At 39.0% G+C, this 27,697-nt stretch overlaps 1 protein-coding gene across 7 annotated transcripts; it reads left to right on the top strand.

Moving 5' to 3' along the window:
- The first annotated feature begins 4,396 nt into the window (after window positions 1–4,396).
- LOC116266815 (protein WHAT'S THIS FACTOR 9, mitochondrial) lies at window positions 4,397–26,200 on the top strand. Of its 7 annotated transcripts, none has more exons than XM_031648210.2 (4): window positions 4,397–4,602; window positions 4,773–5,202; window positions 12,235–13,563; window positions 25,571–26,200. In XM_031648210.2, the coding sequence occupies exon 3, from the start codon at window positions 12,313–12,315 to the stop codon at window positions 13,486–13,488; it is 1,176 nt and encodes a 391-aa protein (XP_031504070.1). In that variant the 5' UTR covers window positions 4,397–4,602; window positions 4,773–5,202; window positions 12,235–12,312; the 3' UTR covers window positions 13,489–13,563; window positions 25,571–26,200. The 7 variants fall into 7 exon arrangements, with proteins under 7 accessions (XP_031504070.1, XP_031504069.1, XP_031504064.1 ...); XM_031648209.2 differs by having other exon boundaries at window positions 4,745–5,202; XM_031648204.2 differs by having other exon boundaries at window positions 4,687–5,202.
- Window positions 26,201–27,697: the final 1,497 nt, after the last annotated feature.

Genomic DNA, 27,697 nt, shown 5'->3' with positions numbered 1-27,697 from the left:
TGGTGGCGGTTAGCAACTGAACATTCTCCTATCACCCAATTCATTAGTTTCAAATTCGACCTGCCTTCCCCTAGCATTTGGAATAGTTCTATCTCTCACACCTCTCCCTCTCACTTTTGGTGCGACATGTTTTCTGTCCTTCCTCTTTTCATTCGCATTGCTGACCTTTCATCATCCACGTCCCCATCCTGGCCTATTTCACCTACCCGTGAGTTCACCTTTTCTTCTTGCTACCTAGCTTCCTTTGGTCATTCTGTCGCGTCATTCCCACCCCGGTCCCTTTGGTCTCCTATCCCATCTCCCCGTGCCATTGCTTTTGTCTGGCTTCTTCTTACTGGCCATATTAACTCTTTTAACCACCTACAACGCATTGGCATCAGTTTGGCTAACCAGTGTCCCCTATGTCTTATCGCGACTGAGTCTCGAATCCACCTTTTTATTTCGTGCCCTTTTTTCTCTAGTGTTCTTGCTTTTGCCTGGCATTCCCTTGTTAGTAGTCTTCCAAACCTACCATCCATTCGTCTTCTTTTCCTCTTTTGTCCTTCCTCCCACCTGACTGCTTCCTGGGGTCATGTCTGGAGGTCGTGGCTCATTTCAGCTTGGTGGCGCATTTGGGAGGAGCGCAACAACAGAGTCTTCAGGGACACTTTCTCTTCACCAGATTCTGTGGCTCGTCTCGTACAAGGGGATGTTCAGTTTGCCATTCGGTTGAAGCGCCGCTGTCCGTCTGCGGCTGGGTGACTGTGCCGCTCCGTCTTTCCTCTTTCTCTTATTTTTCTGTGCATTGTATTGTATATTTCTTCTTCTTGCTTCTGTTTTTGCGGTTTATTTTTTGTGGATTGTTTTTGTACTTAGGGGACCTCTTGTCCCCAGATTTTGTTATATATTCCAATTTTATCGGCTCTCTCCCTCTCTCTCTCTCTAATTGGATGGGTGGGCACATTGTAGGCATGCCTCTTATTTGATTTCCATGATTCTGTTAGCATGAGAAGTTGCTTTGGTTGAGAGGTGCTGCTCGAGGCTAACTAGACTACTCTTATCCTCTCTCTCTCTCTCGCCTCCTTGTTGTCCCCATTCTTGCCTCTTGATCTCTCTCATGTATATCCTCTCTCCCTCCTTTCTCACCTCTCTCTATCTTCTTATCTCTCTCCTTTATTGCTGCTCCTCTCTGTTCTCTTTAATTAAACCAAGATCAATGGAGCCAAAGGTGAATCAAGGTTAGCATAGGAGAGGAGGATTCAATGCGAGCTTGACAGCCGGAATCGCTTCCCCCGATTTCCATGCCAAATGCATCCCTGATAGTTCCATTGTTTCCCGGATTCGTGATGCTTGCAATTTTTTGCCCTTTTTATAATAATAACCCTTTTGTTTATGGCAAGAATTTTGTGATTGAGATTTGCTATTAATCCATTTCATCCTTTTTCTACTCTTTCATGAATCAATGGTTCTAAAAGGGCTCAATTTTGTTTGAGATTTCCATGGAAAAGTTCCTAACAAAAAAAAATGCTTAGTGCTTACAACACCTGATTGAGAAGGTTTTCTGTCCTATTCGATTCTGAAGAGCGGAACCTTGAGATTTGATATTGCATACCCATTTCCTTGTTCTTTCCCCTCTTTTAGGCGAGGGGAATTTTCCCCATCGACCAACTATATGTTTATTCTGAACATTTATATGTCATACAAATTAAGCCGTAAGTTCCGTTGCAAGGCCTACCGGGGGTGAGCCCCAAATTTTATTAACAAAAAATTGGCTATATATAGTGAACAAAAACATAAAGAGGAAACAGCCCAGAGTTCCTGCAGCAGAACATAGAGGACTTTGATGTTTCAGCGTCGCGAGGTTGAGCAGACGTGTTTCTAATGAGTGATCTCCAGTGACGAGGTCCAACTAATATGTTTGATCTCTAACTAAGCAGTAAGTTGTAGTTGTATACTTCTACTATTTTTGGATTTATCAATTACTATGCCACTTACGGAAGCTTCCAAGTTCCATCTAGTTGATCTCCCTTGATTGGCACGTATTGATGAAGTTAGCCAACAAGGATCTGCTAAGATGAAAACAGTTTAGTTTGCAATATACAGGTTTTCTAACTAAACGATTTACGACAAACCTATTGTTGGGGCTCAAAGTTCCTATGAGCTGGTGTTTCTATATATATATATATATATATATATATAGAGAGAGAGAGAGAGAGAGAGAGAGAGAGAGAGAGTTTGGCGTCTTGATGAATAATCAGAATTTTGAAACTCATATGGTTTAATTGGTACTCTAGGCAATGGACATAGACGAATTGCCACGAGGCTATATAAATGTTAACATATTTTTGCAATTCAAAACAATAAGAAACACAGTCATCAAACTAGAATGATCAGACCAAGCAGTAATAAATAAATTAATACCACAATACCTGAAAGAAAACAGAAGAAAAGGGGAAAACGGATCATGAGCGAGAGAGACCTTAAATAGTGAACGTGAGAGAGTGATGGGGAGAGAGATGAAGGTGAGTTGTAGGAGAAACTGTTGTCACCAAGACTACGCCTGCACTTCTTCTCTCCTTTCCTAAACTGACAAAAGGGTTAGACTGCTTTCCACATAAGGTGGGGGTTGAATGAGAGTAAGTGTGTGAGTGTCAAAATTGATGTCTTCCACAAACTTAAGTTTGACAAAACTTATATTTCGAAGTGACCTGAAAAATCTACCCCCTTTGTTTTACAGAAAACTATATTTTGCTCACACAATTTTTAATAATATCGATGTATTTACTATATTAAATCATTCTATCATCCAAACAAAAACTATATTTTTAAAAAGTGAAAGTTGGTTTTTGTCTTGTCATATGAACACAAAAACAATGTTTAAGCTAGTTAAAAAACTTGGTTTTCACAAAATGTCATTGTTGAAAGTGCCATACAAACACAACCTAAAATGTGATTGCTAACGAATCAAATTGATCAAAGTTCTATTGCATTCAAAGATGAGATGACCTTAGTAAGGACAAAAACAGAAAGGGGGACGTGAACTCATGCGAGTATTAAGCGAGTAGAAGGTCAAGGTGTTAAGCTATCCCATCCTTCACACAAAAATGAACTTGGCACAACAAAGGGACTGAGATTGGTATGCTGTCAATTCCTGTTTTGAATTCTTAGGTCACCACGCCAAATTGAAGCACGAAGGAGGAAGGAGACACACCCCTAATCACCGGAAGCAAGTCATAGACCCTAAGAAGTCTTTTTGTAACTGTCTTGTTGAACAGAACAGATAGGACATCCTATCTACCGCACCATTGTCTTGTTTGTCATGTTAGTGATGTCCCCTGCCTATTGTCAATATTTTCCTATGTATTTATGAAATAAATTTGAAGGACCTTAAAATTAAATTACCATGCATAGTGCCCCTTAACAAAATTTTTTTGACTCCGCTATGTAGCGGAGACGTCTCCGCTATGTAGCAGAGACGTCTCCGCTTGTTTGATTATGGAGATGATATTTAGATAAAAATGTCCCACAAACACATCTTGAGACACCATCCATCCAATCAGCTAGCAAGTAGTAAACGACTTGAAGGGGTATAACCCAACCGGCCAGCAAGGTTGCTCGCATTCAATGGGTCAAATATTTGAATTTCATGCTCCATTGTGTTACTCATTTAAGCTGCAAATGAGAGCAAGTGCTACATGTGAGTTAAGTTAAATGATGTATCACAAGTCCATTCAGGCTCCAAATTAAACTAGAATCTTAGAGACATAGGGATATGAGCTTAGGGGTTTTACGGGGAAGGTAGTTTCTCCTAAACTAGCATTAAAGAAAAGCAACTTTAATATGCTGAATTTTTTAATCTATGGTGGCTAAGCTTCAGTGTGAAATGTGTCTAACTAGCCATATTCCAATAGCAGTTCTAGAACTCGACATGTCATAAAAAATGGCAAATGAGATGGGAATTTGTGCCAAAAAAAGCTAGGCATCTCGTATTGTCTCACTCGTGTTTTAAAAACGTGCATCCATATCAATTAACTAGTAAACAAATTTTTGTAGGTGTTTCTTATGTCATTTAGAAAGTTTTAAATTTAATTATATATATATATATATATATATATATATATATAAATTAACAAAATTTGAATCAGATTTATTTTTAGATAAATATCTTATATTTAATATATTTAATGCCATTACATTTTGAAAATCGACAAAATTTGGATTTGAGTTCGGATATGAATATAAAATTTAAATTTAAATCGAATTCGGATTATGACATTTAGATTTTGAATCCGAATTCAGATATGATTTTTTTATTATATTTAAATTCAAATTCAAATCTAAACACGTGAATATCTGACATCTCTACGCTCAACGTTATTTGGTATGTGAATTCCCTGATCGGCGTGGTTTGAAAGATGACAGAGTTGTGGTCCGTTCGTTGACACAAAAGCATGCCCGAAAACTCGGTAGTCCGGTTTGAGAAAACCTGTTTAGGATGGATTTTCCCCTGACCCGGTCTGTTGGGGACGTGCCGTCTTCCCTCGTGGCTCCCTCCCCTCACGCTCTCCTCCGACGGCGAACATTTCCGGCGACTTCTCTTTCGTTCGACGGCTAGCATCTCCAGTAAACTCTGTATCTCTCTCTTTCTCTGTCTCTCTCCATCTTCTTCTTCTTATTGTTATTTGTTTGATTGACTTCAATAAACAGGTTTTCCCTTTTTGTGGGGATCTTACAGTTTGAATCCATTATTCGGTTCAATAAACAGGTTTTCCCTTTTTGTGGGGATCTTACAGTTTGAATCCATTATTCGGTGCCAATCTCATGAAGGAACGATAAGCAAAAGGACAAGGATTTTCTCTTCGCGATGAAGGAACTGGACTAATCATGTTTTCGGAAGCAGAAAAACTCACACTAACTCGGAGAGAAAAAAATGGATAGAATAACTTGTACAAGAGTTGAATGATTTCGTAGAACGGAGATACAAGATGCTGTTTTGCTCATATAACCGTTTCTAAAAGTATTTCATCGGACGAGTATGGGATAGTTGTGATCGTTCAGTAAACCACAAGCATAGCCGCATGTTATGGTATTGCACAAGCAGCACTAGGAACAAGTTCCTATATGGTATCCGCACATTTGGTAAGAAAATGGAGTCTGGAATTCCAGGCGAAACACCTCTTCCGTCGACTCTCCGGCTCTCTCTGGTCTCTTCGGCACTCACAGGTTAGTCGCTCTTAATCTCTCTCCCCTCCCGGCTGACAGTTCCCCTTCGACTCTTACCGCGGGCCTTGTAGTTCTCTGACGTTCTTTGCGCATATTTTGTTCCTCTTTCAATTTCTGACTGTCCTTTTGATTTTAATCGAGCCTATAGTCGATACCATCATGCTGGTGATATAGAGAATCAACGAAACGACACCTTCTTGTTGGTTTCTTCAAGGAAACTGTCATGGACATTATGGGCCATGTTCTTTTGCATTTTGGATTAAAATCCATCGTTGTCCTCTGAATCAGCAACTAGTTCTCTGCCTTAGGACAAATTTGGATTAATTTAGTGCTTTTGTACATTCAAAGCAACACGGAAATTTAGGCAGAAGGATCAGTTTGCAGCTGGAAGCTCCTTTAGCTCCTCAAACTATCGCGCCAAGAGTCCTTCAACGAGAATTCTGGCAAATTTGGAGAATCCAGCTACTTTGAGTTCTAATTGCATGAACCTTAGATTAGTAAATTTCTGATCTAGGATGGGGCAATGGAAGGATCCGTCAGGTGCTCTAAGTCATTATCTCTACCTGGTCTGAACAAGCCTGTGTTAAGTTGGGCAGCAGTAGTTTTTAACGTGGTTTCTTCATAACTTTTAACACTAGTGGTCATTTTTAACAAGGTCAATGTCTTTAGTTATCACGCTGGCCATTTTAGTTTCATGACAAGGTTCTACTTTAATGTAGGATCTATTTTTGTTGTTATCTTACTACATAACGTAGTTGCTTATGTTAGCTGGATTTGCACACGGAATTCCTAACGAAAATGGATATCTACAACGATCCGGTAGATGAGATACTCCTGCCTCCAAGTGAAAGAAAAAGTCAGTGTCCCATTCCATTCGTTTTTTTCTTTTTTTCTTGAGCTTTTCCAATAAATACTCATTCTTTTCTACTATTGAACTTGGATTTAGTATATGCAACATTCACACTCTTTTCTTTTATATTATGACACCAAAAAGCAAAAATGGTAAGAGAAATGTAGTTACATGGTTGGTGTGGAAAAGAAGACACTCTACAAAGACACTGTACATCCGCTTCAGCATCCAACACTGGGAGGGATAGGGTTTTTGAGGTCCCTTTCTATGGCGTCTCCTATGTTGAAGGGCTTCTTCAAGATTCTACCTTGTTTCTTTTGACTGTTAATGTACGCAGTGCATAAAAGGTATTTTGTTGGTATCCTCGGCATTCGATCCTTGCATTGGTTTTCATCCAGGGATAGGACAAACAACGCCTCAGAAATGATTGTAGGTCTAAAAGAGGAAACAAACATCTAACGCCTTCATTTAAGTAGAGAATAACTATTTGTGGTCAGCCTTCCTACCAGCAGAACGCCTCTAGCATCGCCCCCAGATGCTTCACTTTTGGGGACAACTCTCTCCATCGATAGGTGACAAAGGGTGATGCTGACATTCCGCCAGCCAGCGGGTAAAGAAAGGGGGTGGGTGGGGCCTTGACAAGATGGTTCTTCTTTTGAAGAGTTTTGCCAAGAGGCGAGCGTGGGTGCCTTTCTCAGAAGACAACTGCCTTTTCCTTTTGCTCCAACCGTTGAACAAATCCAAACCGATAAAACCTCCATTCTTACCAACCTCCAGAGTGTAATCAAAATGTTGCTAGCTTATTCTTCAGCAGTATATTTTGTTGACTTTTTGCTAGATTTTAGTAGTAAAATTGGGTTGTAATATTTTCTTTCCTTACTTTACTACCATTAGTGTTTCATACAAGGTATTGACAATTTTTTTTTCACTTGTGGTATGGTTTGTATTCTCCTTTTAGGACAATGTTAGAATTAATTCACAATGGTTTTTAGTTATAATTGATATTAACTCACTGTTGGGGCTTCATTTTTGTCTTAATTGAAGTTTATTTGGAGTAAAGTAAATTTAATTAACAAATGTATGGGAAGTGCTCTAGTTTAGACTAGCCTTAAATTAGCTTGTTGAACTTCGTTGAAGGTTTAAGACCAGCCCAATAACGAGTATCACACATCAAGTTGATCAAAGATGACTAACACATGTTAAACTTGTTTCTTAAATTATTATTTTTTCTTATGTACTTGCTATTTTTTAGTTGTTTTTCTTTATTTTTTTCATTATTTTTATGGTTATTATATATTTTATCATTTTGATCCTGAAGGTTACACTCCAGTGCATCCAGGCTTGTGCCTTGCCTCATGATAGAGTCAATACCTCACTTCACCTCATTGCATTTAACAACAATGATTGACAAAAAGACAATGTTGTAAAACGCGTATCGTAAGCCGTATCGGTCGGGCTTTAAGATATGCCGTATCGTAACATATCGTAATTTTTTTAAAAAATAATAATAAATCAGAAAAATAAAAAAAATCGGAAAATTCATAAAAAAAATCAGAAAAAAATTGAAAATAATAAATTCTTCATAGAAAACATGTTTTAGTCTTTTAGATAATGATAGAGTTATTATTGCTAAATGCTATAAACTTACGCGTTCACGGTTCATCATTCATACTTCATAGACATCAAAATTCATAACAATATCATTCAATTTCAATCAACAAAGCATAAACCATAAAGTGATAAAACATTCAAGTGTTCAACAACCATAGATTCATAACTCTTAAGTCGTTCAATACATATAATGGTTCGTGATTCATAATCTTCATCATCTTCATCTTTTTCTTCATCTTCATCATCAAAAATTGGAAGATCCTCACCAACATATTCAGCACCAGCAGTAGCACTAGCAGACTCTCCTTCATCAACAAAGCCTTCTGTTGCTTCAGCTTCAAGGTTGAAGCATTCAAGATTTTCATCATCAAATATTGTAGCTGGTTCTTCCTCAATCCATGGCTCCAGATCGTCAAAGTTTTCCAAGCTGATAGGATCGAACTGAGATGTGTGCTTCATTGCTGCTGGTTTTTGCAATTCTCTACGTTACATAAGAGAAAACTTGTATATTGTACAAACAATGAAAACATTAAGCTATATTACCTTTGTTTCAACCTCATATTATATCGAACAAAGACAAGGTCATTCAACCTTTTATGTTCGAGCCTATGCCTTTTTTTGCTATGGATATGTTGGAACACACTCAAGTTCCTTTCGCATCTATTAGCATTGCATGTCTGGTTGAGGACTTTGATTGCAAAACGTGCTAGGTTTGGACAATCAAACCCATACCTATTCCACCACAAATCTAAACAAAAATATAACATTATAACAAATCAATGTGAAAGTTCTAAAAGAATCAAATGTAACAAATGCAAAGTAAATTAAACATTTCTATGTATTTACCTGGACGCATGGTTGTCCTGGCTCGAATGTTGTCCCATGCCCCGATAACAAGTATCATTTAGATCCAACTCATTGTTGACGACATCTTGTTCTCTAAAATTTGCCACTAACACGTTAATACAATCCAACAAACCATGCAAGACTTCTCTGTCCTTCTTAAATGTAAGAGAAAATCTAATTGCAGGATTTAGATAGTAAGCTACTGCATGAAGAGGTTGATGAAGCTGTCCAGTCCATTTTTTATCTATCATCTTCCATATGGGCATATATAACTTTTTCTTTCCTTTTAAGTTGTCTCGAATTGCTTCTTTTGCTTTATCCATGGCTTCATATAAGTACCTATGGAAGACCTATCCTTGCTGTCAGCTAACTTGAGGACTTTCACTAATGGAACACAGTCCTTCAATAGCTTCACACATGATTCTCAAGATTCATTATTAAATATGATATCCACAACTAAAAAAGCATTTCTTTTATGAGCATGTGGATATGCAACCCATTATTCACTAGCAAACATCTGCCTCAAATGAGTTCTTTGTTTCATAACACTATGCATAGTCAATACATTTGTGGCAAATCTAGTTTGTGCAGGTCGTATCAATTCAACTCCTTTTGTAAACTTTCTCATCAAACTCAATACATATACATGATTATAAATAAATTTTGTTACCTCTTGACAATTGGTCAATGACTGATTTCATATCATGCATCTCATTAAGATCTTATCTCATTAAGATCTTGAAGCATAAGATTAACACAATGAGTGACACATGGACTCCAAAAAAATGTTCCATACTTTTGAAATAACAAATCTCCTGCATCTATAATTTGCAGCATTATCTGTAATAAACTGTACAATGTTTGCAGGTCCAACTTCTTGTATGACATTATAAAAAACATTGAACAAAATCTCAGCATTCTTAAGAACATCAGACAAGTCAAGGGATTTCAAGAACATTGTACCTTTAGGGCAATAAACAAGAAAATTTACAAGTGTTCTTGACCTTGTATTAGTCCATCCATCTGACATAATGGAGCAACCTGTTTCCTTCCAAGATAATTTCAATTGATCCCAATGTTCAGACACTTCTTTCACTGTATCTTGAATAATTTTACCCCTCTACTGATGATATGATGGTATTTTGAATCCGGGGCCTATAGAAGCAATTACATCTGCCATGGCTTGGAATTGAAAAGAATTAGCTGCATTAAATGGAATACATGCATCATAAAACCATTTCCCTACCATCTTTTGTGCTTGATATAACATATTTTTAGATGTCATAGCAGCACGAGTCTGCGCTGACCACTTGAGCTAGTATATGAAGGGAAAAAGCTCTTAATAGAGCCAACACTAGGCCTACCAGTTGGAACTCTACCACTAGGTGGTCGCAATACCACGCCTAACCCTATCTGCTGTGCCTCTTCTCTTCCTTCCCGTTATGCCAGATCGACCTCCTTTGAACATGATCCCTTTTCCTTTACGATCTCTACCTCTTGAGGTCTCCAAATCTGTTCTTAGACTGCTATCATCTTCATCATCACATTCATAAGCTTATTCCTCTTCTTCTTCATCTTCCAAATGCTCATTATAGCCTACATCCGCCTCTTCAATTTCTTTTTGTATCCTCTTTTGATGTAAAGGATGAAACATATCTAAACATTGCTGATGCACAAATGGAGGCAAAGGTTTGTTTGGTCCTCCAACACAAGGAGACGCATCTTTGGAGGTCCCTGCCAAATGGTGTTTCATTCTACTAATCCCTCCTGAAAATGTATTCCCACAAAAGCTACATTTGAGTTTCAAGCGGTTATTCTCCTTCACCCTTTCGCACCATTGCCATGTAGGATTCATATCTTCAAAAAAAAAAAAAAAACGAAATCCTATGGTAAACTTAATGAAAAACATTCAAAAACTTTCAATCTACGATTGCACGGTAAAAAATTATGAATATATGGTAAAAACATGAGATTTCATACCTACGAAGAAGAAATAAAGAAAACCCCTTTCCTCCCAACGAAAATCAACCACCCACGCACAAATCGACCCTTTAATCTTCGATTTCACGGTGAAAATCGATGTTTTCACGGTGAAAATTGATGATCTCCCCCCTTGGACGCACAATCCCCACGTTACAAATGAAGAACTCTAGGACGTTTTAAAGAAAAAGTGAAAAAGGAGGCGTAGGGTGGCTCTTTTTCAAAATTAGCCCGTATCATACGATACAGACAGGGACGATACACCCCCCATTTACGATACGGGGGGTGTATCGTACCGTAAAAGGAAATCGATACGGTACGTATCGTACGATACGGCCCCGTATCGTACGATACGTACAACATTGCAAAAAGATGCTAAAAGTTATCAGGATTTATAGTTGGAACTTGGAGCAATTGATTTGATTATTTATGAACAAAGGGCATCATGAATAATCTGCTTTTAGCAATCTTGCAATCCAGACACGGAAAGCATTTGAACACAATCATCATCCTAACTTCTGCCATAATTGCATTCTAACAATTTTAAATGTTTGGTGGTTGGCATTGAAGTGGCAATATACATCATGAGGGGGAAAGAAAGCTAACATTGGTAGAAAGAACTAACTAAGCTAATTCTTTTGAAAAACCCTTTGTGGCCTGAGGTTTCTCCTGAACTCAAACTTTTACTTAATTAGCACATATCAAATATCAGTTAACATATTGCTATCATGTTAAAAAAATGTGTGGTAGCCAGTGACTTCAAATTTCCTTTTGATGAGAACAGTAGAAATGCTAAGTAGCTTCCATCCATTTACATTGTTGTTCCGGACCTGCTCCAGATGACATACAGTGGTGGTTTGACTTCTTGTGGTAAAAAGTTAATGTGCTTTGCTGCATGCTGTTTATGCTGTCAAAAAACAACTTTGGTTCATTGTTTGTGTTATACCTTTGTGTCCTATTGATCTTTAGGATCAATTGCGACCATATTTTTTTGGGTAGTTAGTTGCCATGTTTTTGTGGAACTTGGTATACAGCTGCTCATATGCAAAGTGCCTTGCAACCACTAGTTTGTGCTTTTAGATAGCATTTAGTTGAGGTGGCTCTGCAGTCTCCTATTATGTCTTGTGCAGCGGAGCATGCAGGTGACTTTTTTTATTTGTTTTTACACTTAAAACATGTGAGGTTCTTGGATAAATCTGCAGGCTGTGGTACCTGTTGAACAGATTCAGGTGGAATACTTTTCTTTTATACAGCTTAGGGAAGTCTGCATTGATTGACCTTCTTCTATTTTCTACTTTTCTTTTATCTGAGGTTCTTGTATCCATCTAGATGCTACGGTTGCTGTTTCAGCTTTCCTTTTTATGACTTGTATGACTGTTGGTGTATTGTTCCCTATTTATGTTATATCAAATGACTGTGCTATTTTACCTAGTTCTGCTTTTGTGCTTTCAGATAGCATACAATTTGCTTGCATGCTGCATGATAGTGCTCATGTGAGCAGAATACAATGAGATTCTGTATACCCACCTCAAGTATCTCATTCTCATGATTGAACAATCTTCAAGTCTGTTTAGACCTAACTGGGGTCTGGAATTTACTTTTCATTAATTTTTCCTACTTTTTTTTGTTTGTTCAGATACCTTTATTTTGTTCTTTTGTAGAGAATTATGAAGAAATTATGTTTACTGTAGCTCTTTTCACTTTGAACTCCTTTTAGTCTTCAATCACTTTGTTTATTCATCCAGCATCAACATGCCATGCCAGCTGAGGGAAGGAAAGGGGGAGGTTGATAGCTGACAGATACACTTAAGAGAGGGTGAGAAATGGATAGTGCCATGTTGCAACTAAAAAAGAAGGTTGTCCATGGTCACAAAGTCATCAGTTCTAGGTATTTACAAGCTGCTTCTCTAGTGAATGTTAGAATGAAATGGGTCAAGGACAAAGAGTTGGATGATGTGGTGGCCAGGGAGAAGGACCTGAAAGCTGTGTGCCATCTCAAGGATAGGATCTGTGGGAGCTCCAAGAGTTGCCTACCCATCTGGGAACTGTCGCGTCGGCGCAGGCAGATGGGCTTGGATGTTAGAGTCTCCAGTTTTATGAGAAGGTATCCTACTATTTTCGAGGAGTTTACAATAGGTAATGCCAGTGGTTCTGTTCCTTGGTTCAGGTTGACAGAAGAAGCTGTCCTTCTCCATCAAGAAGAGTGTCGATACCTACACGAACAAGGTCCTCAACTGGTGGAGTCCCTCTGCAAGCTATTGATGCTCAGTAAGGGTATGACATTGCCCCTACAGACTATTGAACAGTTGAGATGGGACATGGGATTGGAAGACAAAGATTATGCGCATTGCTACCCCCACCTCTTCGAAAGAGTTTGTCTTGAAGACGGGCGTGAAGCCCTGAAGCTGCTCTGCTGGGATGATCACCTTGCAGTGCCTGCCCTAATCAAATCATCTTCCTCTTCTTTGACTGGAGAGATATGTTCTACTGCATCAGCAGCATTATCCTTCCCAGTGAAGTTCACCCGTGGTTTTGGGCTCAAGAAGAAATGCATGTCATGGCTGAGAGAATGGCAGACTCTCCCATACAGTTCCCCTTATGCAGATCCTTCTCATCTGGATCGTCGGACTGATGTTTCTGAGAAGAGGATTGTGGGTGTCTTCCATGAGCTTCTTCACCTCACCATCCAAGGAAAGACTGAGAGAAGGAATCTAAGCAACTTACGTGCACCACTGCAGCTGCCTCAGAAGTTCACCAAGGTTTTCGGTCGTCACCCTGGCATCTTCTACATTTCTCGAAAGGGGGGTATTGAAACAGTCATCCTCAGAGAAGCCTATGATGGGTTTAACCTGGTGCATAAGCATCCTCTCGCAGAGCTGAGGAACAAGTATGCACAGTTGATGAGGCTTGGATTCCTCAATAGGAGCAGAGGGCTGTATAAGAAAGATGTTGAAATCAAAACTGAGAAGTTGGAATCACCTCAAGAGTATCTTGTCTGAATCCATTCTGGACTGCTTCTTTTGTTTGCTAACAAATGCATCTGCTGAACTTCACATATTCTGAAGCTTTGTGTGGTAACTGTCAATGTTTCCTTTCCTTTTCTTCTTATTTTCATCCTCTTCCCACAATATTCAATTTGTGCTCAAAAAACAACCACTGTTGCCATTATTCCATATGATGCATGTTGCAGCTGTTTTTGCTGATCATGTATGGCATTTATCATAGTTTTCAAACATGAAATCCTTGGTTGCTTACATATATTTTCTTCTAGTTGCTGGTAATAATTTTTTGCATGAAATCCATCTGATGAAAATGGAGAGATGAACTAGTGAATTCATTCGATAATGCTCATGGTCAATTTAGTAGATAGGTATTTAAGGTACTTTAGCGCTTGCTTGCTTGAAGGACAAGGAAACTTGTAAAAGTTCATGATGCAACTTCTTTTTGGTACATCATGCTTCACTATGCCACTTTAATTAAAGTAAACCAATTCATCCCGTATGGATGATGGCTGCACAAAGTGTTTTGTTATAGTCATCTCTCCTTATTGTGGGCTATTTGTTTTGCTTTGAAGGTACTTATAGAACATGTCTCTAGAGGCATGCGTTCTCTTAAGAAGTTCCCATGCTTTTGAACTTCAAAATATCTGCATTTATCCTTGTGTCTTAAGTATCCATGAGAGACTCTTGAAATTCTCACCTTTCATTGATGTGAGAACAGATCAGATCACTTATTAGGCGATGTTCAAAGATAAATGGTCAACACATGTCCTTCTACATGATACCCCTAACAAAATGCTAATAGAGTTGACGAAGTCAGAGCTCCATTTTCATTTTCAAATTTCCCATTTCCTCTGTCTCTCTCTGCATCGTTCATCTACGGCCTACAGCTTTTCTGGACTTGTGATGGTCACACATCTCAGTCTTGTGGATAGCAGTCCTTGCCATTGACCATTCAACTCACACAATTAAATCAACTCATTAACATCTGCTTTGGTCCTTAGAATTAGTCTTTCACATATTCGTTTTATAATCACTAAATTCATCTTCCTTAAGGATGTACATGTCTCCTTGATGCTCGCCTCTAGCGTACGTCGTCTTCATTAGAAGATCCTTGACACAAATGGAAGGAGTGAATTCAACAGAAGAACTGGATTGATCAACAAGTTTAGAAACAAAAGTAATGTTTTTCTTGATAGTAGGAACATGCAGTTCATGGGAGAGCTTGAGGCTTGGATCACGCATGCGAATGGAAACATTTTCAACATGAGTGATGGGATGACGAGTTCCATCTCCTGTAACTACATTACCTTTACCAAAATAAGGAACTAAACTAGAGAACTTATCGGCAATACCTGTAACATGAGAGGCTGCCCCTAAATCAATGTACCATACTCCTTGATCACCACTTAAATTTGCCTTTATTTTGTGGATTATTCCAACAATTAGCTTTGATGTGACTCCGTTTGTTGCAATAAAACAGGTAGGAACATTTTTAGATCAAAGAGAAACATTGGGGGTAGGCAACATCCCACGTCCTCCGAAAGAACCCCCACCATGACCATGGGACCAACCATGAGCAGATGTGGGTTGGTAGTTCGAGTCGCCACTGTGAACAGACAGTGACATCATTATGTAACCGCTTGTTGTCCCCTATTAAGAAGAAAGGGGCAAAGAAGGTCAATCCATTGCTTGCCATTTACGATTGCCAACCATATGCTTTTGTTGTATGATCAATAGGGAAGGGTGGAGTCCATTCTAGTTCGAGCCTTGCTGTCCACAAGGGCAACACATGGCAGAGACAAATGCCCCTTTCGTGATCGATGCGCATTCCAGTGACCAATGGGGATGGCAATGCATTGGATCCTTCTTTCTAAGTAGTTCTATCCCTGCCCCGTCGGCTTGGGAAAGAAAGATGGACTGCAAAAATGTTTGTGTGTGCACGAAACATGAAGCTCTCCTTTTAGCGCAGTGGTTGTTCAACTCCGTTTCCATAGGATTCTTCCGCATGGATCGATAGGTCCAATGCCTTGACCTGCTCGCTGCCACGATTGACGTGAGCTATCAATAGCTCAGCTACCACCGTGTGAATGGGAGATCAATCCGGATCAAACTGATCTCTTCCCTCAAAAAGCATTCACTTTTCATTGTGTCAGGGAACACTCAAAGCGAAGCAAGAGGACAAAGCACAAAGCACTCGGTTTGCGTTACTATGTCACATCACGTCATTTTGACGAGCAAAGCCCACAAAGCATGCACTCGCGATGTTAGAATGTATGTATCCCATTTATACATATACATATATGTATGTACATTACATATATTAGTCATCTAATATATGTCTTATATATATATATATATTATACGTTTGGGTACTTAGGATATTTATGTAATTTTTCACCTTCTTTATGTTTTTCTTTTTCCATATAACTTTGTATCTTTCCCTTTTTACCCCTTCCTTTTCTGTTTTTATCCGAAGGGGACCAAAGGGGAACCTAGTCCTAACGGCTAGATTTCTAGCCGTTGGAACTAGTCTCCAACGGCTAGTCTTCTCCTCTCTCTTGTTCTCTCCCTTATATATAGTGTACAGCCCTCTTGTGTATACTCATGGCTTTTGAGCCACATCTTTTATTCTTTGTTGGAATCAATATATGTTTTGTTCCTCTTGGGTGAGATCTCTTGAGTATTACTTTGTTAAGTTGGTGGAAGCTTCAAGTGTGATATTCTTGAAGCATTTGTTGTCTTGTTTGGGCCTGATTTACATGGTATCAGAGCCATGTTTTAGCTCTTCGTCTTGCCGTCCTTGAAAGTTTGAAATTGTTCAGCCCGTGTTCTTTCTTTGAAGCTGTGAAGCACTCCAAGTGTTCGATATATTGCTGGCTGTGTTATGACTCAAGAAGGTGCTGTTTTTCTCTTGTTGCTGGGTTATTTCTTGAGGTTTTAAACTGATCTACGTGACAGGTTTGAGAACATTTTATGAAGCTTCCGTGGCTGTCAAAAGTTATGACTGTTTCCTAGTATCGTGGCAGCAAGCTCTTCATATTTTGGAGCTGCCTTCTTGCTGTTTTTGGTGGCTGAGTTTGTGGATTTTTTACTAACGTTGAGAGCTGTTTTGGCTCTATTCTTGTGGCTACCTCAACTTCATCTATATAAGGTACACATTATGGATGAAAAAACTTCTTCTACTCCTCTCCCTAAACTTACTTCATCGAATTATGTTTATTGAACAAAAACTATAAACATTTCATTAAAAGTAAAGGCTTACGGGACTTGCTGATGGGTCTAAAAGTGAACCAAAATTAGTCCTAACCAAAGCCATAGATGGAAAAGCCCATGAACTAGATGGAGTTGAAAAAGATAAGGTTATGAATGAATATGACAGAAAATGGGAAGAGTGGAAGATAGAACATCAGAAGCAGAAGGAAGGAAGGAAGGCTGAAAACTTGTTCAAGAATGGTAAATGATCATACTAAACCTTCATACTTAAAAAAGCAGAAGCAGTTCATTCATGTCTAAAAGATTTTTCAACTCCTTCAATATCGTTTATCTGTCATGTAGCCAAAAATATATGCATTTCACAATTTATATGCATACTATCATGTCATAAACTTCTAAAATTGACATTTTATATGTTAATGCCATCTAGATTGGATGCTAGAATCATTAATTTCCTAGGAACAGCTGAGTTCATCTATAATATCTAGCTGCGATCGACTATGTAGCTGAACCTGCTTATCTCACTTGATTGTTATTATCACGTATTCATCATTATCTAGCATCATCAACAACAACGAAGGCAAAATCCCCAAATCGGCAAAATCCCCAAATCCCAAAATCAAACAAAAAAAAAAAAGAAAATATCGCACATAGTATTGAAGAATAGGATCCTTAACCGTCCAATCTTCAAACCAAAACATCCCCAAATCGGCAAGAAATACCCAATCTAAAAAATCCCCAAATGAAAGTTGAAACCCTAACTTCTAATATCAAAAATAATAGAAAAAACACTTACCTGTCTGTTGCCGGATGCCACCGGATGTCGCCGTCGATCGCCGGAGGTCGTCGCCGTCGCCCGCCATTGCCGAACTGTGCTGCCGCGGAAGTCGTCGAGGTAAAGGAAGGTCGACCATCGAGCGTAAAAAGAAAACAAGGTTTAAAAATAAAATCGGGTTATGAAAGTGGTTTGGATCGGGTCTGACAAGGTCGACCGTCGAGCGTAAAAAGAAAACGAGGTTTAAAAATAAAATTGGGTTATGAAAGTGGTTTGGATTGGGTCTGACCCAGACCCGATCCAAAACGTATCCAGCCGTGTCCACGTGTTGGGATCCGCGTGTCGGCGTGTCAACGCCGGTACGTGACCCAAACTGCCGTATCTGTGTCACATAGTCAAACAGTGACCCATTTTTCAAATGGATGTTAAAAATGCTTTTCTAAATGGTCATTTATATGAAGAAGTTTTGATGAGTGCTCCTCCTGGATTGGATCTACCTCAAAACAAGGTTTTGCGACTTAAGAAAGCCATGTATGGTTTAAAACAAGCTCCCAAGGCCGGGTTTGACAAATTTAATAGTGTCATGTTTAATCAAGGTTTTAAATCTTGCTACTTTGATACAACCATGTTTGTGAAAAATACTTCGGTAGGTATAATTATTTTATTATTGTATGTTGATGATATGGTAATTACTAGGAGTGACGAAAAATGAACCATAGAAATAAAACAATTTCTTAAGAAATGTTTTTAAATGACTGATTTGGTAAGACTAACGTATTTTCTTGGACTATCTGTTTTTTCAGATGAAGTTTGCTAGTGAATTAATTGACAAAACAGGTATTTCAGACAACAAAATTGTAGATACTCCAGAAGCACTAGAAGTAAAAATGAAGATTGATGATGGAGAGATTTTAGAGAACCCCACACCTTTTCGACAAACTGTTGGTGCTCTCTCTTATCTCTCTATCACCAGACTAGATATTGCTCATGTTGTTCATGTTATAAGTCAATTTCAACAAAAACACACCTTTGTTCACATGAAAGTGGCAATGCAAATCGTGCGTTATGTGAAAAACACTATCAACAACAAAGGACTTTTCTTGTCTTCCTCTTCTATGTTAGAACTAGTTGTTTATAGTTATACAGATGCTTATTGGGGTCGAGATCCCAATAATAGGTACTCCACCACTAGTTTTTGTGTGTTTTTAGGTAACTCTTTAATTTCTTGGTGATGCAAGAAATAGAATAAGGTGTCTCTATCATCAACAGAAGTTGAGTACCGTGCCATGGCATCTACAACGATGAAAATTGTGTGGTTCAAAAGTTTTTTGAAAGATATGGGCATTCAGATCATGGATCTTGTCAAGCTTTGTTGTGACAACAAAAATGCAATTTATATTACTAGCAATCACACATTTTACGAAAGAACAAAGCATATAGAGATGGACTGTCCTTATGTTCATGAAGAATTTCTTCAGAAGAATATTGATCTCTCATATGTTTCATCCGAATATCAACTAGACTACTTCTTCACAAAAGCTCTTGCGGCTGCCAGGTTTCAATTTCTCCTTGACAAACTTTCGGTTATCACACCGTAAGTTTGAGTGGGGATGTTAGAATGTATGTATCCCATCTATACACATACATATATGTATGTACATTATATATATTAATCATCTAATAGATGTCTTATCTATATATATTTTATAGGTTTGGGTACTTTGGATATTTATGTAATTTTTCACCTTCTTTATGTTTTTTCCTTTTTCCATATAACTTTGTATCTTTTCCCTTTTACCCCTGCCTTTTCTGTTTTTATCCAAAGGGGAGACTAGTCCCAACGGCTAGATTTCTAGCCGTTGGAACTAGTCTCCAACAGCTACTCTTTTCCTCTCTCTTGTTCTCTCCCTTATATATAGTATACAGCCCTCTTGTGTATACTCATGGCTTTTTAGCCACATCTTGTATTCTTTGTTAGAATCATATATGTTTTATTCCTCTTGGGTGAGGTCTCTTGAGTATTACTTTGTTAAGTTGGTGGAAGCTTCAAGTGTGGAATTCTTGAAGCATCTGTCTTGTTTGGGCCTGATTGACATCCACAAAGCACTCACAACTTTGAAGTAGGGCTTATTCAGACTCCCTCTTATAGACTATATGACAAGAAGGGCACTCATATTGATGGACAATTGGAATGGAATGACATTCTTCATTATTCAAAAAATGATATGAACTTTTTCTTGGTATGGTAAACAATTTTCAGGATTTGTCTGACCTTCATAAGTGAGCTTCAGTATCGATAACCATTCAAGAAAATTCTAATTACCATCAAACCTTGATGTCCTTAAACGACTAAAAAAAATGCATTTGTTCTGAATAATGCCATTCCATTCCACTTTTGGTAAGCACTTTGAATGATTTGTCTGACTTTAATAAGTGACCTTCAGCATCAATAGCCATCCAATGAAAATTCAATTCACCTGTCAGAGCTTGACGAGTTCTCCTATTTCAGAAAGCACTCCTTTCAATCTGATCTTAAAGGTTCTTCTTAATTGAGTTGTTGAATTAAGGGCAGGTTTAAGCTAATTAAGGTAAGGTCAAATAATGTCAGAGAAAATTAAGGTAAGATAAGTCAGATAAGGCCGTAGCAAGGTAAGCAAAGCCTTCTTGTTAATACTGCTTATCTTTTGTCAGCTCATCACTTTTCATAAGCACATTCACAAAGCTTTGGTTTTTCCTATAAGAGAATGACATTTCTCATAAGCACACTTGGAAAGCTTAGGCTTTCAGTATTCCACAAAGTACTTGCAAGTTTGAATTGAATGGCATTACTTTGATGAAATGCAAAACAAAGTCATGTGCGCTGACCCTCGACTTTGAAAATTGTTCGTTACGCCGGGGGCTTTGCTCATGACATTGAGTGCTTTCAAAAAGCTTTCAAAACCAAAACTTTTTGACATGCCCTAAATAGACCATATTTATGTGAAGTCAACTTATGATGTGTATTGTCAATTGTGAAAGGTACTGGATGAAAATAGACCATGACTAGCCTCCAACCTCAAAACTCATGTGACAATGTGACTAATTGACCCATTCCTTATACATTTCATATCTCTCTTTTGACTTTATGAATTTCCTGCATATGCTTACCAATTCAACTAACAATAGTTGAAGGTTGAATGATTTGTGTTGTTGGGGTACCATCACAAACATGCATGAAAGTCCTGTCATAAAAAGTCTAAAGGGATTGATATTTGTGGGCCTATTGGAACAATTATTATATTCAAATTCAGCTTGTAGCAACATAATGTCCCAAGCTTTGATACAAGCAACTAAAAGAGGTAACAATTGTACACTTACAAAGAAGGAAAGGGGCCAACTTAGAATATCAGTCAACTACCACAACGATACAATAAAGTCCTTTAACGATTTTAGGTAACCCTAGTACAAAGCCAATAGGCACATGCTTGAAGTGAACACATGCATGATTGACTGAAAAAGCCCTTACGTGCAGCTTTGCGAGTGCTTTTTCCCTCTCATCCCATTGGATGAGTATGCCTGGCTTACCCATACATACAAACATATGGTTCTGTCGTCGAGTCATGATGGTTACATCTCCATTGGAGCAGAAAGAGACAAAAAGTTCGGATAGTCGGAGAATTCCTTGGGCTTGGCCTTGCCCCAACATCATTGACAAGGGTTTTGACCCCTTTGCCATCAAGCAAGGCTTGGTAGGCGCTGCCTACTCACTCAGACAATGCTCCACACTTTTCTATTCCATTCCGAATGCCCCCTTCCCCCGAGTCATAGGCAGCACCTTGGAAAGCACAGATGAGCCACATGCAGGGAAAGTTGCACGTGTGGCTCTGGCCGGGGGCCCCGGTATACTATACTAATATGTGTGATTGTCATGGAGCAAAAGCAGATGTGTTCCTCATCCCTTGTCTAGCAGAAACTAATCGAGCTCCGTCTGGTCTCCCAGAAGCAGAAGCTGAATCAGTTGTAGGCTATAATGTTGAATATCTATGGGATGCGATCCTTTATAGTTCACTGTTGGTAGAAGCGAATGTCCCAAGAGTCCCGAGGACTAATTCTGACTGAAACAAGGGGTAGGTCTTTACCATCATTGGTTTGAAGGAGCGTGGTGCCTTATTATCTATTAAAGAAAGGGGAGTTGGGTAAAGCAAAGTCTCTCCTTGGACGTGCACTTCGGACGTAGAACCAGATTGCTTTGCTTGATGCTTTGATTGAAAACAAATCCGTGGGGCTATGCCAGTACGACAAAATATGCAATAGAAAGGTCAATCCTTGTCCCCTTCGACACCAAAAACCAGGCCAAACTCTTCACCCCCCCAACCCCCTCCCCCCGCTTCCATTGAAAAATATCGTGGCAACGTAGACCTAGGTGGGAATATTTGATCCTGGGGAACCATCACAAGTACGGCCGGCCTACATTTGAACGAGAATGCTGTGTCGTCTGCGGAGCTTAGAAGAAGGTGACTCGCACAGATAGCTGACTCCTTTTCAATAGAAAGGAATAGCCAAACCCACCCTGCTGACTGGTCAATCTCACAGATCTCATCTGCCGGTAAACTGGATATGGAGGACCACAGTCCGGACCTTACCAGCACCGGAGGTTGACTAATCAATGAACCAAACCCACTTTGTTTTCAACCAAAGTCAAAAAGAAAAGAAAAAGCCAACAACATTCCAACTTTGACAAAAATGGGGTAGTGTGTACTGGAAGCAATGTGGCACTGTTGGAGAATGACTAGCTTCAAATGGTATGCTGGAAGCAATGTGGCACTGTTGGAGAATGATTAGCTTGTAAATGGTATCTTTTTTGCTTCGATAAATGTCAGAGTGCTCAAGAATAAGAAATTAACCACAAAGAATCTGTCAGTATAATAGTTGCCTAATTGCCACTATGAAAGTGCTTTTAGAATAGGAAAGCACTGACAGAATTCAAATGCAATGAAATTCCCTTTTGTGGATGGAGAGAACCAAATCACTTGGTGATATATGAGGACAGTGAGAACAAAGAAGGGAAAGAGGAGGGTCTTGCTGTCAAAGAAAGGTGTTGGCAAAGTTTTCTGACATGGTCAGAATGAGGGGATCAATGACTGAGAAGTATAATCACCATAGGAGCCGTGTGTGAGAGAGACAGAAAAAGAAAGAGAGAGGAAACACAAAGATGATGATCAAGCCCTTCTTCTGTTTACTCTAGTTTTCCTGCAGGATCCATGCGCAAAGAAGCCCGTTAAATTTTCATTGCATTTTTACCTTGAAGAACATTGCCTGGGGAATGACCTGATCTGTTGTCATCCATCATGCTTCTCATTAGTTTGTTCTTGGAAGTTTTTTTTTTCTTCATCCTCAAGTATATTCAACTCCCCTTTTCCCTTCTTGGCTAGGTTGGTTTTGGATTCTGTGACTTCTGATATGTGGTGCCTTTGACATAACTCAATAAGCTTGACACTTGATATAAGCATCCAAATTGTCAGCCCAAAAAAGAAAATTTGACACATTGACTTTAAATTTAGGAGAGAGTTGAGCTTCTTCCTCAGCCATGGAGGAGGTTGCTGACATGAATTAATAAGGCAGTCCACCAAATGTTCTGGGCATTTAAATCTTCAAAACTTCCACATGATGAAGAGCTGATAAACTGGTATGATACAATCGAAAAATCAGCCAAACAGCTTAAACATGCCACAACGCAAGGCTTGTTCTTACACTAATTAAAGCTCTAAAAGAGCAACGACCAACACTAGCACAAAAGCTCAACACAAGTTTACAATGGAACTACAAGATAAAACAATGCTGCATTTAGAAAAACATAGCATCACAAAGTGGGTAATCCCTTTAATATATACAAGAGGGGGGAGTGGGCAAGCCATTGGGCTAGCTCCAACGTGTCACATGGACATTCCTACAAGGTGCTGCACTTGTTGACAGGGCCACAGGTTTACATAGCAAAATCATCTGGGCTGCCTTCCGGAAAAAGTGGCCTGCTTGAAAGAAAGGGGTGTTTTCCATTTTGGTGTATTTTGGTATTCTTTTTAGTAATATATATGTATTATATATTCTAAAGAGGAAAAGAATAATCCCCAACCTACTCGTGCTTAACACATGCTTAATCATTGTAATCAACACATGCTTAATCATTGTAATCATCCATCTCATTTGGGATGCATGGTGGGATTTCAGTCTCACTGTTTCTCTTTTAGAGTTTTACCTTTCTTTTTATTAGTCTCTCCCTCTCCCTACCAAGATGCCCAAGCAGTCAAAAGTCTTAGTTGGTGCATAAGAGGTAAGCCTTAGGTCCCTAAAAAGCAAACCCAGTCTTGGTCACTTTTAAAGCAGTGAGGTGCCTGTCCCCTATCCTCCAGTCTGATAGACTGAATTCATGACTAGAAGCACCTTTCACATCCTTCTTTGGCAACCTTTGTCTGGCATTGTTTACTGTGGTTATCTTGTGCCATGGCTACTGGGTGTTATGGAACAGGATAGTAGAGGCAAGAAATGTTGCATCCTGGTTTCAGCAATGCTTTGTGGTGCTCAGAAGCCCTAGCCTTGCCAGAATAATTCTGTTGTGGATGCAGGTGGCAATGCGACTCTATCCTCAAAAAAATGTAACGCAGGACCATCCTATATGGGTAGTTAGTGATTACACAATATTTTGATGCAATGTGAATGCTCATTACAATATGCTTACAGGTTGCCCTAACTGAAACGTGTTACAATACATCTTTCAGGACACTATATTACATAATACCATACCTAAATAATATACATACATCGGCTATATTACATATGAAAAGAGAGTGAGTAGAGAATAGTGCTCACTTGACCAATGCCAAATCCCATGAAAATCATCTATATCATTAAAATCATTTATATTATTAGGATGAATGGCGGGATTTTTACTCCTCTCTCTTTCTCTCTCTTTTAAAAAATCGTTTATATTTTTTGAGATGAATGCCATGATTTTTTACTTCCCTCTCTCTCTTTCTGTCTCTCTCTCTCTCACACACACACAAAGGATGCCCAGCCTCTCTCTCTCTCTCTCTCTCATAGTGGTGGTGAGGCTGTTCCGTGGAAACTCCATTGGATGCCCATCTCTCTCTCTCTCTGAGTGGTGGTGCTCTCTCAGCCATCAACTCGATTTTTATAAAAACATTCATATGTCTTGTTGTTTCTACTTTATTCATTTAGTTTCTACATAAACTTAAATTTATTAAGACAAAGTGCAAAATCTAAGTTTAAATAAATGTGAGCTAGGATTTCAAGGGCCTAAATTCACTTAAAAGTATGAGTTTTTAGGATAGAAAAAGATGATTTTACCCTTATGACCAACTGTTTTCACATAGTTTCTTCGTTTTAGCTCCAATGTCGATCAAACTCTTTGAGCCCTATACAAACAAAAACATGGAGATTTAAACATTAAATCACATCAAAAGTGCATGAAAATAACATTAAAAATTAATGCATTTCATGGATTATCACCTACCATATGGATAACACTGGTATAATATGTAGATAGCTATACGTATGTGCACTATGTGCATGTATTATGGGGTGTATACATGTATCGTATGTGTATGTAGTATGTACTATGTGATACATGTATACACCAAGGTTGTCCCATGCCCGCGTTCTGTGTCAGGTCATGTCAACATGGGTATTTCTGCCTTATAGAAGATTCTGTGACTTAGGTAGTAATACATACCTATACAGTGTTCGCATGACATGTATTATGCACATTATGAGGTATATAACCTACACACACAAATATTACCAGAGCTAAAAATTTAAAATTTGTGACTAAAACTACCATAAACTGTCACTGCACCATAGTCCATAAACCATCAGTAATGCGCTGTAACAATTGTCTTTTAGCAATAAATTTTTAATTTTTAGCCATCTGACAATGTTCACAGATTTCTCCCCTCATATATATATATATATGACAAGTGTATTAAATGTGCCTATGTACCTCATACCTGTAGACATGTGTTATGTGTATAATAATTGTACATATGTTAGTTTCTACAAATTAAAGCTGACTCTTACCTCTCACTTTTGTGTTCATAGCAGCTGTTCACCACTCAGAAGCATCATCACTTCATGATGTTACAGAACTACAGATATGCTTGCGTTACTGTGTAATGTAAGAAAGGTGATGGAGCCTTGCGGAGTCTTCCATACACTTCCTCTCCTCATCAAGCTTGCAATTTTTTGCTCAGTCAAGCAAACCTTTCCTCTATCCAAGGGCAGATAGAAACCGACACATTTGATCTGCTTCGTTGCTACTTTGCAGCTAATTTGATGATACCTCTATGAAGCCATGCAGAAGTACAGAGACCTGTTCAGCACAAAAGCACAATAATGTCCAATGGAGATTTGCTGTAACATAATGCTGCTGAAAGGTTTGGATCTTGTACAGTGCAAGAGACAAACCCCATGCTATGCAGAATGAAAGCAAAACAGGGAGTTTTGTTAAGTAAAATCATTTTAGATTGCTAAATCATCTGGGGTACGTGTGTCATGCGTATGTTGATGGGTTGACAGCCTCAATTTGTTAGAGCAAGCTTGTATTCAAGTTGAGTGGTAAATCAGTTCAGTGGCCCTCCATTTGTTCTTTTGGTTCTCTCATGATATGATGACCTTGGGGAAGAAATTATTGAAGCTAAACTGTTTATATTAGTTACCTATTTAACTGCCTCTGTTTGAACAGTGGGGAGTATCGTTAGTAGTTTGTGTGGCAGAGCGGCAAATTTTGTTGCCGAGGTTTTGCTCTACCATCTAATCCCCTGTTTATATGCCTATATGATTAACAGGTGGCAACTGCAAGTAGTCTTATGGTCGTCAATTGTTCACCTGTTGTTGCTTTCGTTTTCATGGACACGATCCAGTGAAGCCATAAAGTTCCACACACACGCATACACCCATATGCATGCATAGGCACACGTAGAGAGAGAGAGAGAGAGAGAGAGGTGGCAGTGAAATGCAGTGAATCAAGTGAAAGTTGGAAAAGAAAGACTCCGAGATTGTGTTTATGAACTTATTTTGCACATTACGTCTATTGTGCTAATCTATCTTCCACAATTAAGGGTTCATTACCAACCTCCATTTGTTGGATTACCAAGTACCATTCATGTGTAGCTCTGCTTAGAAGCCGTAATGGGAATGCGGATGGTTGATTTTTTTAGATATCTAACCACCGACTTCCACCTTATAAGTGTGATTGGTAGAGCTGTCCTTAAAAGAATGGCTCTGAGAGCCGGATAGGGAAGGGACCGATGATCCAGTTAAAAAGGAGTGCCTTTTAATGCATCTCATTCAAGATGTTGCCACATCCACTCTTACGCTTATATCTGTCTGCGGCTTCATCGATTTCCATTCTCATCCTTTTACTCTTCTTCGTCTGAACTCTGCCTCCCAAGTACCGCTTAAGGGAGACGGGGACTTTCCCCAGTACACGTTACTTGTCCTGTAAGGTAAGGTTTTATATGTAATCAAACTCTTTCCCTAAAAGGTTGGTGTTCTCATTTTCTCATTACTGAGGGTTCTTGTGAAACAAAGTGCTCTGCCTTTCCAAGAACGCTATCAATGCAAACTGTATAAGCCGTCCTCTGCCTTCTTCGTTTCCTTCATTGGAGGAAGCATTCCCTTATCTGAACCTTGTGGGCAAAGAAAGGAAGGCAGGCGGGGCCCTGGCGGGACGGTTCTTCTTTAGAAGCGTTTTTGCCTTCGGAAATGTTAAAATCTTTGGCCACATGTACGGTCATTGGAAAAAAGAGAACGGTTTTCCCAAGTCGAACAAGCCTTTGAAACAAGGAAGCACACAGTGAAAGCGAGTCTCTACTTCGTTGTGTTCTGCTTAGAGTCCATCATGCCCAAAGGCAGGTTCAGTTCCGGCCTTTCTTGAATGGCATTTTCACCTGGGCGGTCATCAGCTGACTGATCCAACTCGTCGTCTGCCTGTTAAACTCGTGGGCTTTCAGTGGACAGGTTTGGGCCGACCGCATGCAAACAGACGAGCCAAGTGGTAGAACAAGTTTCGTCGCAACCTTCATCTTGAAGGGCCTTTTTTTGAAAAAATAATTTTGCAGATGGGATCTGCATGTCTAGAATATATAGATTGACACAAATATAGTGATGATTAAATTGTGAATACCAAAATGTCCATCATTCACTTTTCGACATAGAATACCATAG

This window comes from Nymphaea colorata, chromosome 13 (assembly GCF_008831285.2).
Source record: "Nymphaea colorata isolate Beijing-Zhang1983 chromosome 13, ASM883128v2, whole genome shotgun sequence".
In the NCBI taxonomy this organism is placed as follows: Eukaryota; Viridiplantae; Streptophyta; class Magnoliopsida; order Nymphaeales; family Nymphaeaceae; genus Nymphaea; species Nymphaea colorata.
The sequence above is the reverse complement of the archived record's forward strand: the minus strand, read 5'-3'. Positions and strand labels throughout refer to the sequence as shown.

Bases quoted from the DNA above. Each gene is read 5' to 3' on its own strand.
- LOC116266815 (XM_031648210.2), top strand. From the start codon at position 12,313: ATGGATAGTGCCATGTTGCAACTAAAAAAGAAGGTTGTCCATGGTCAC.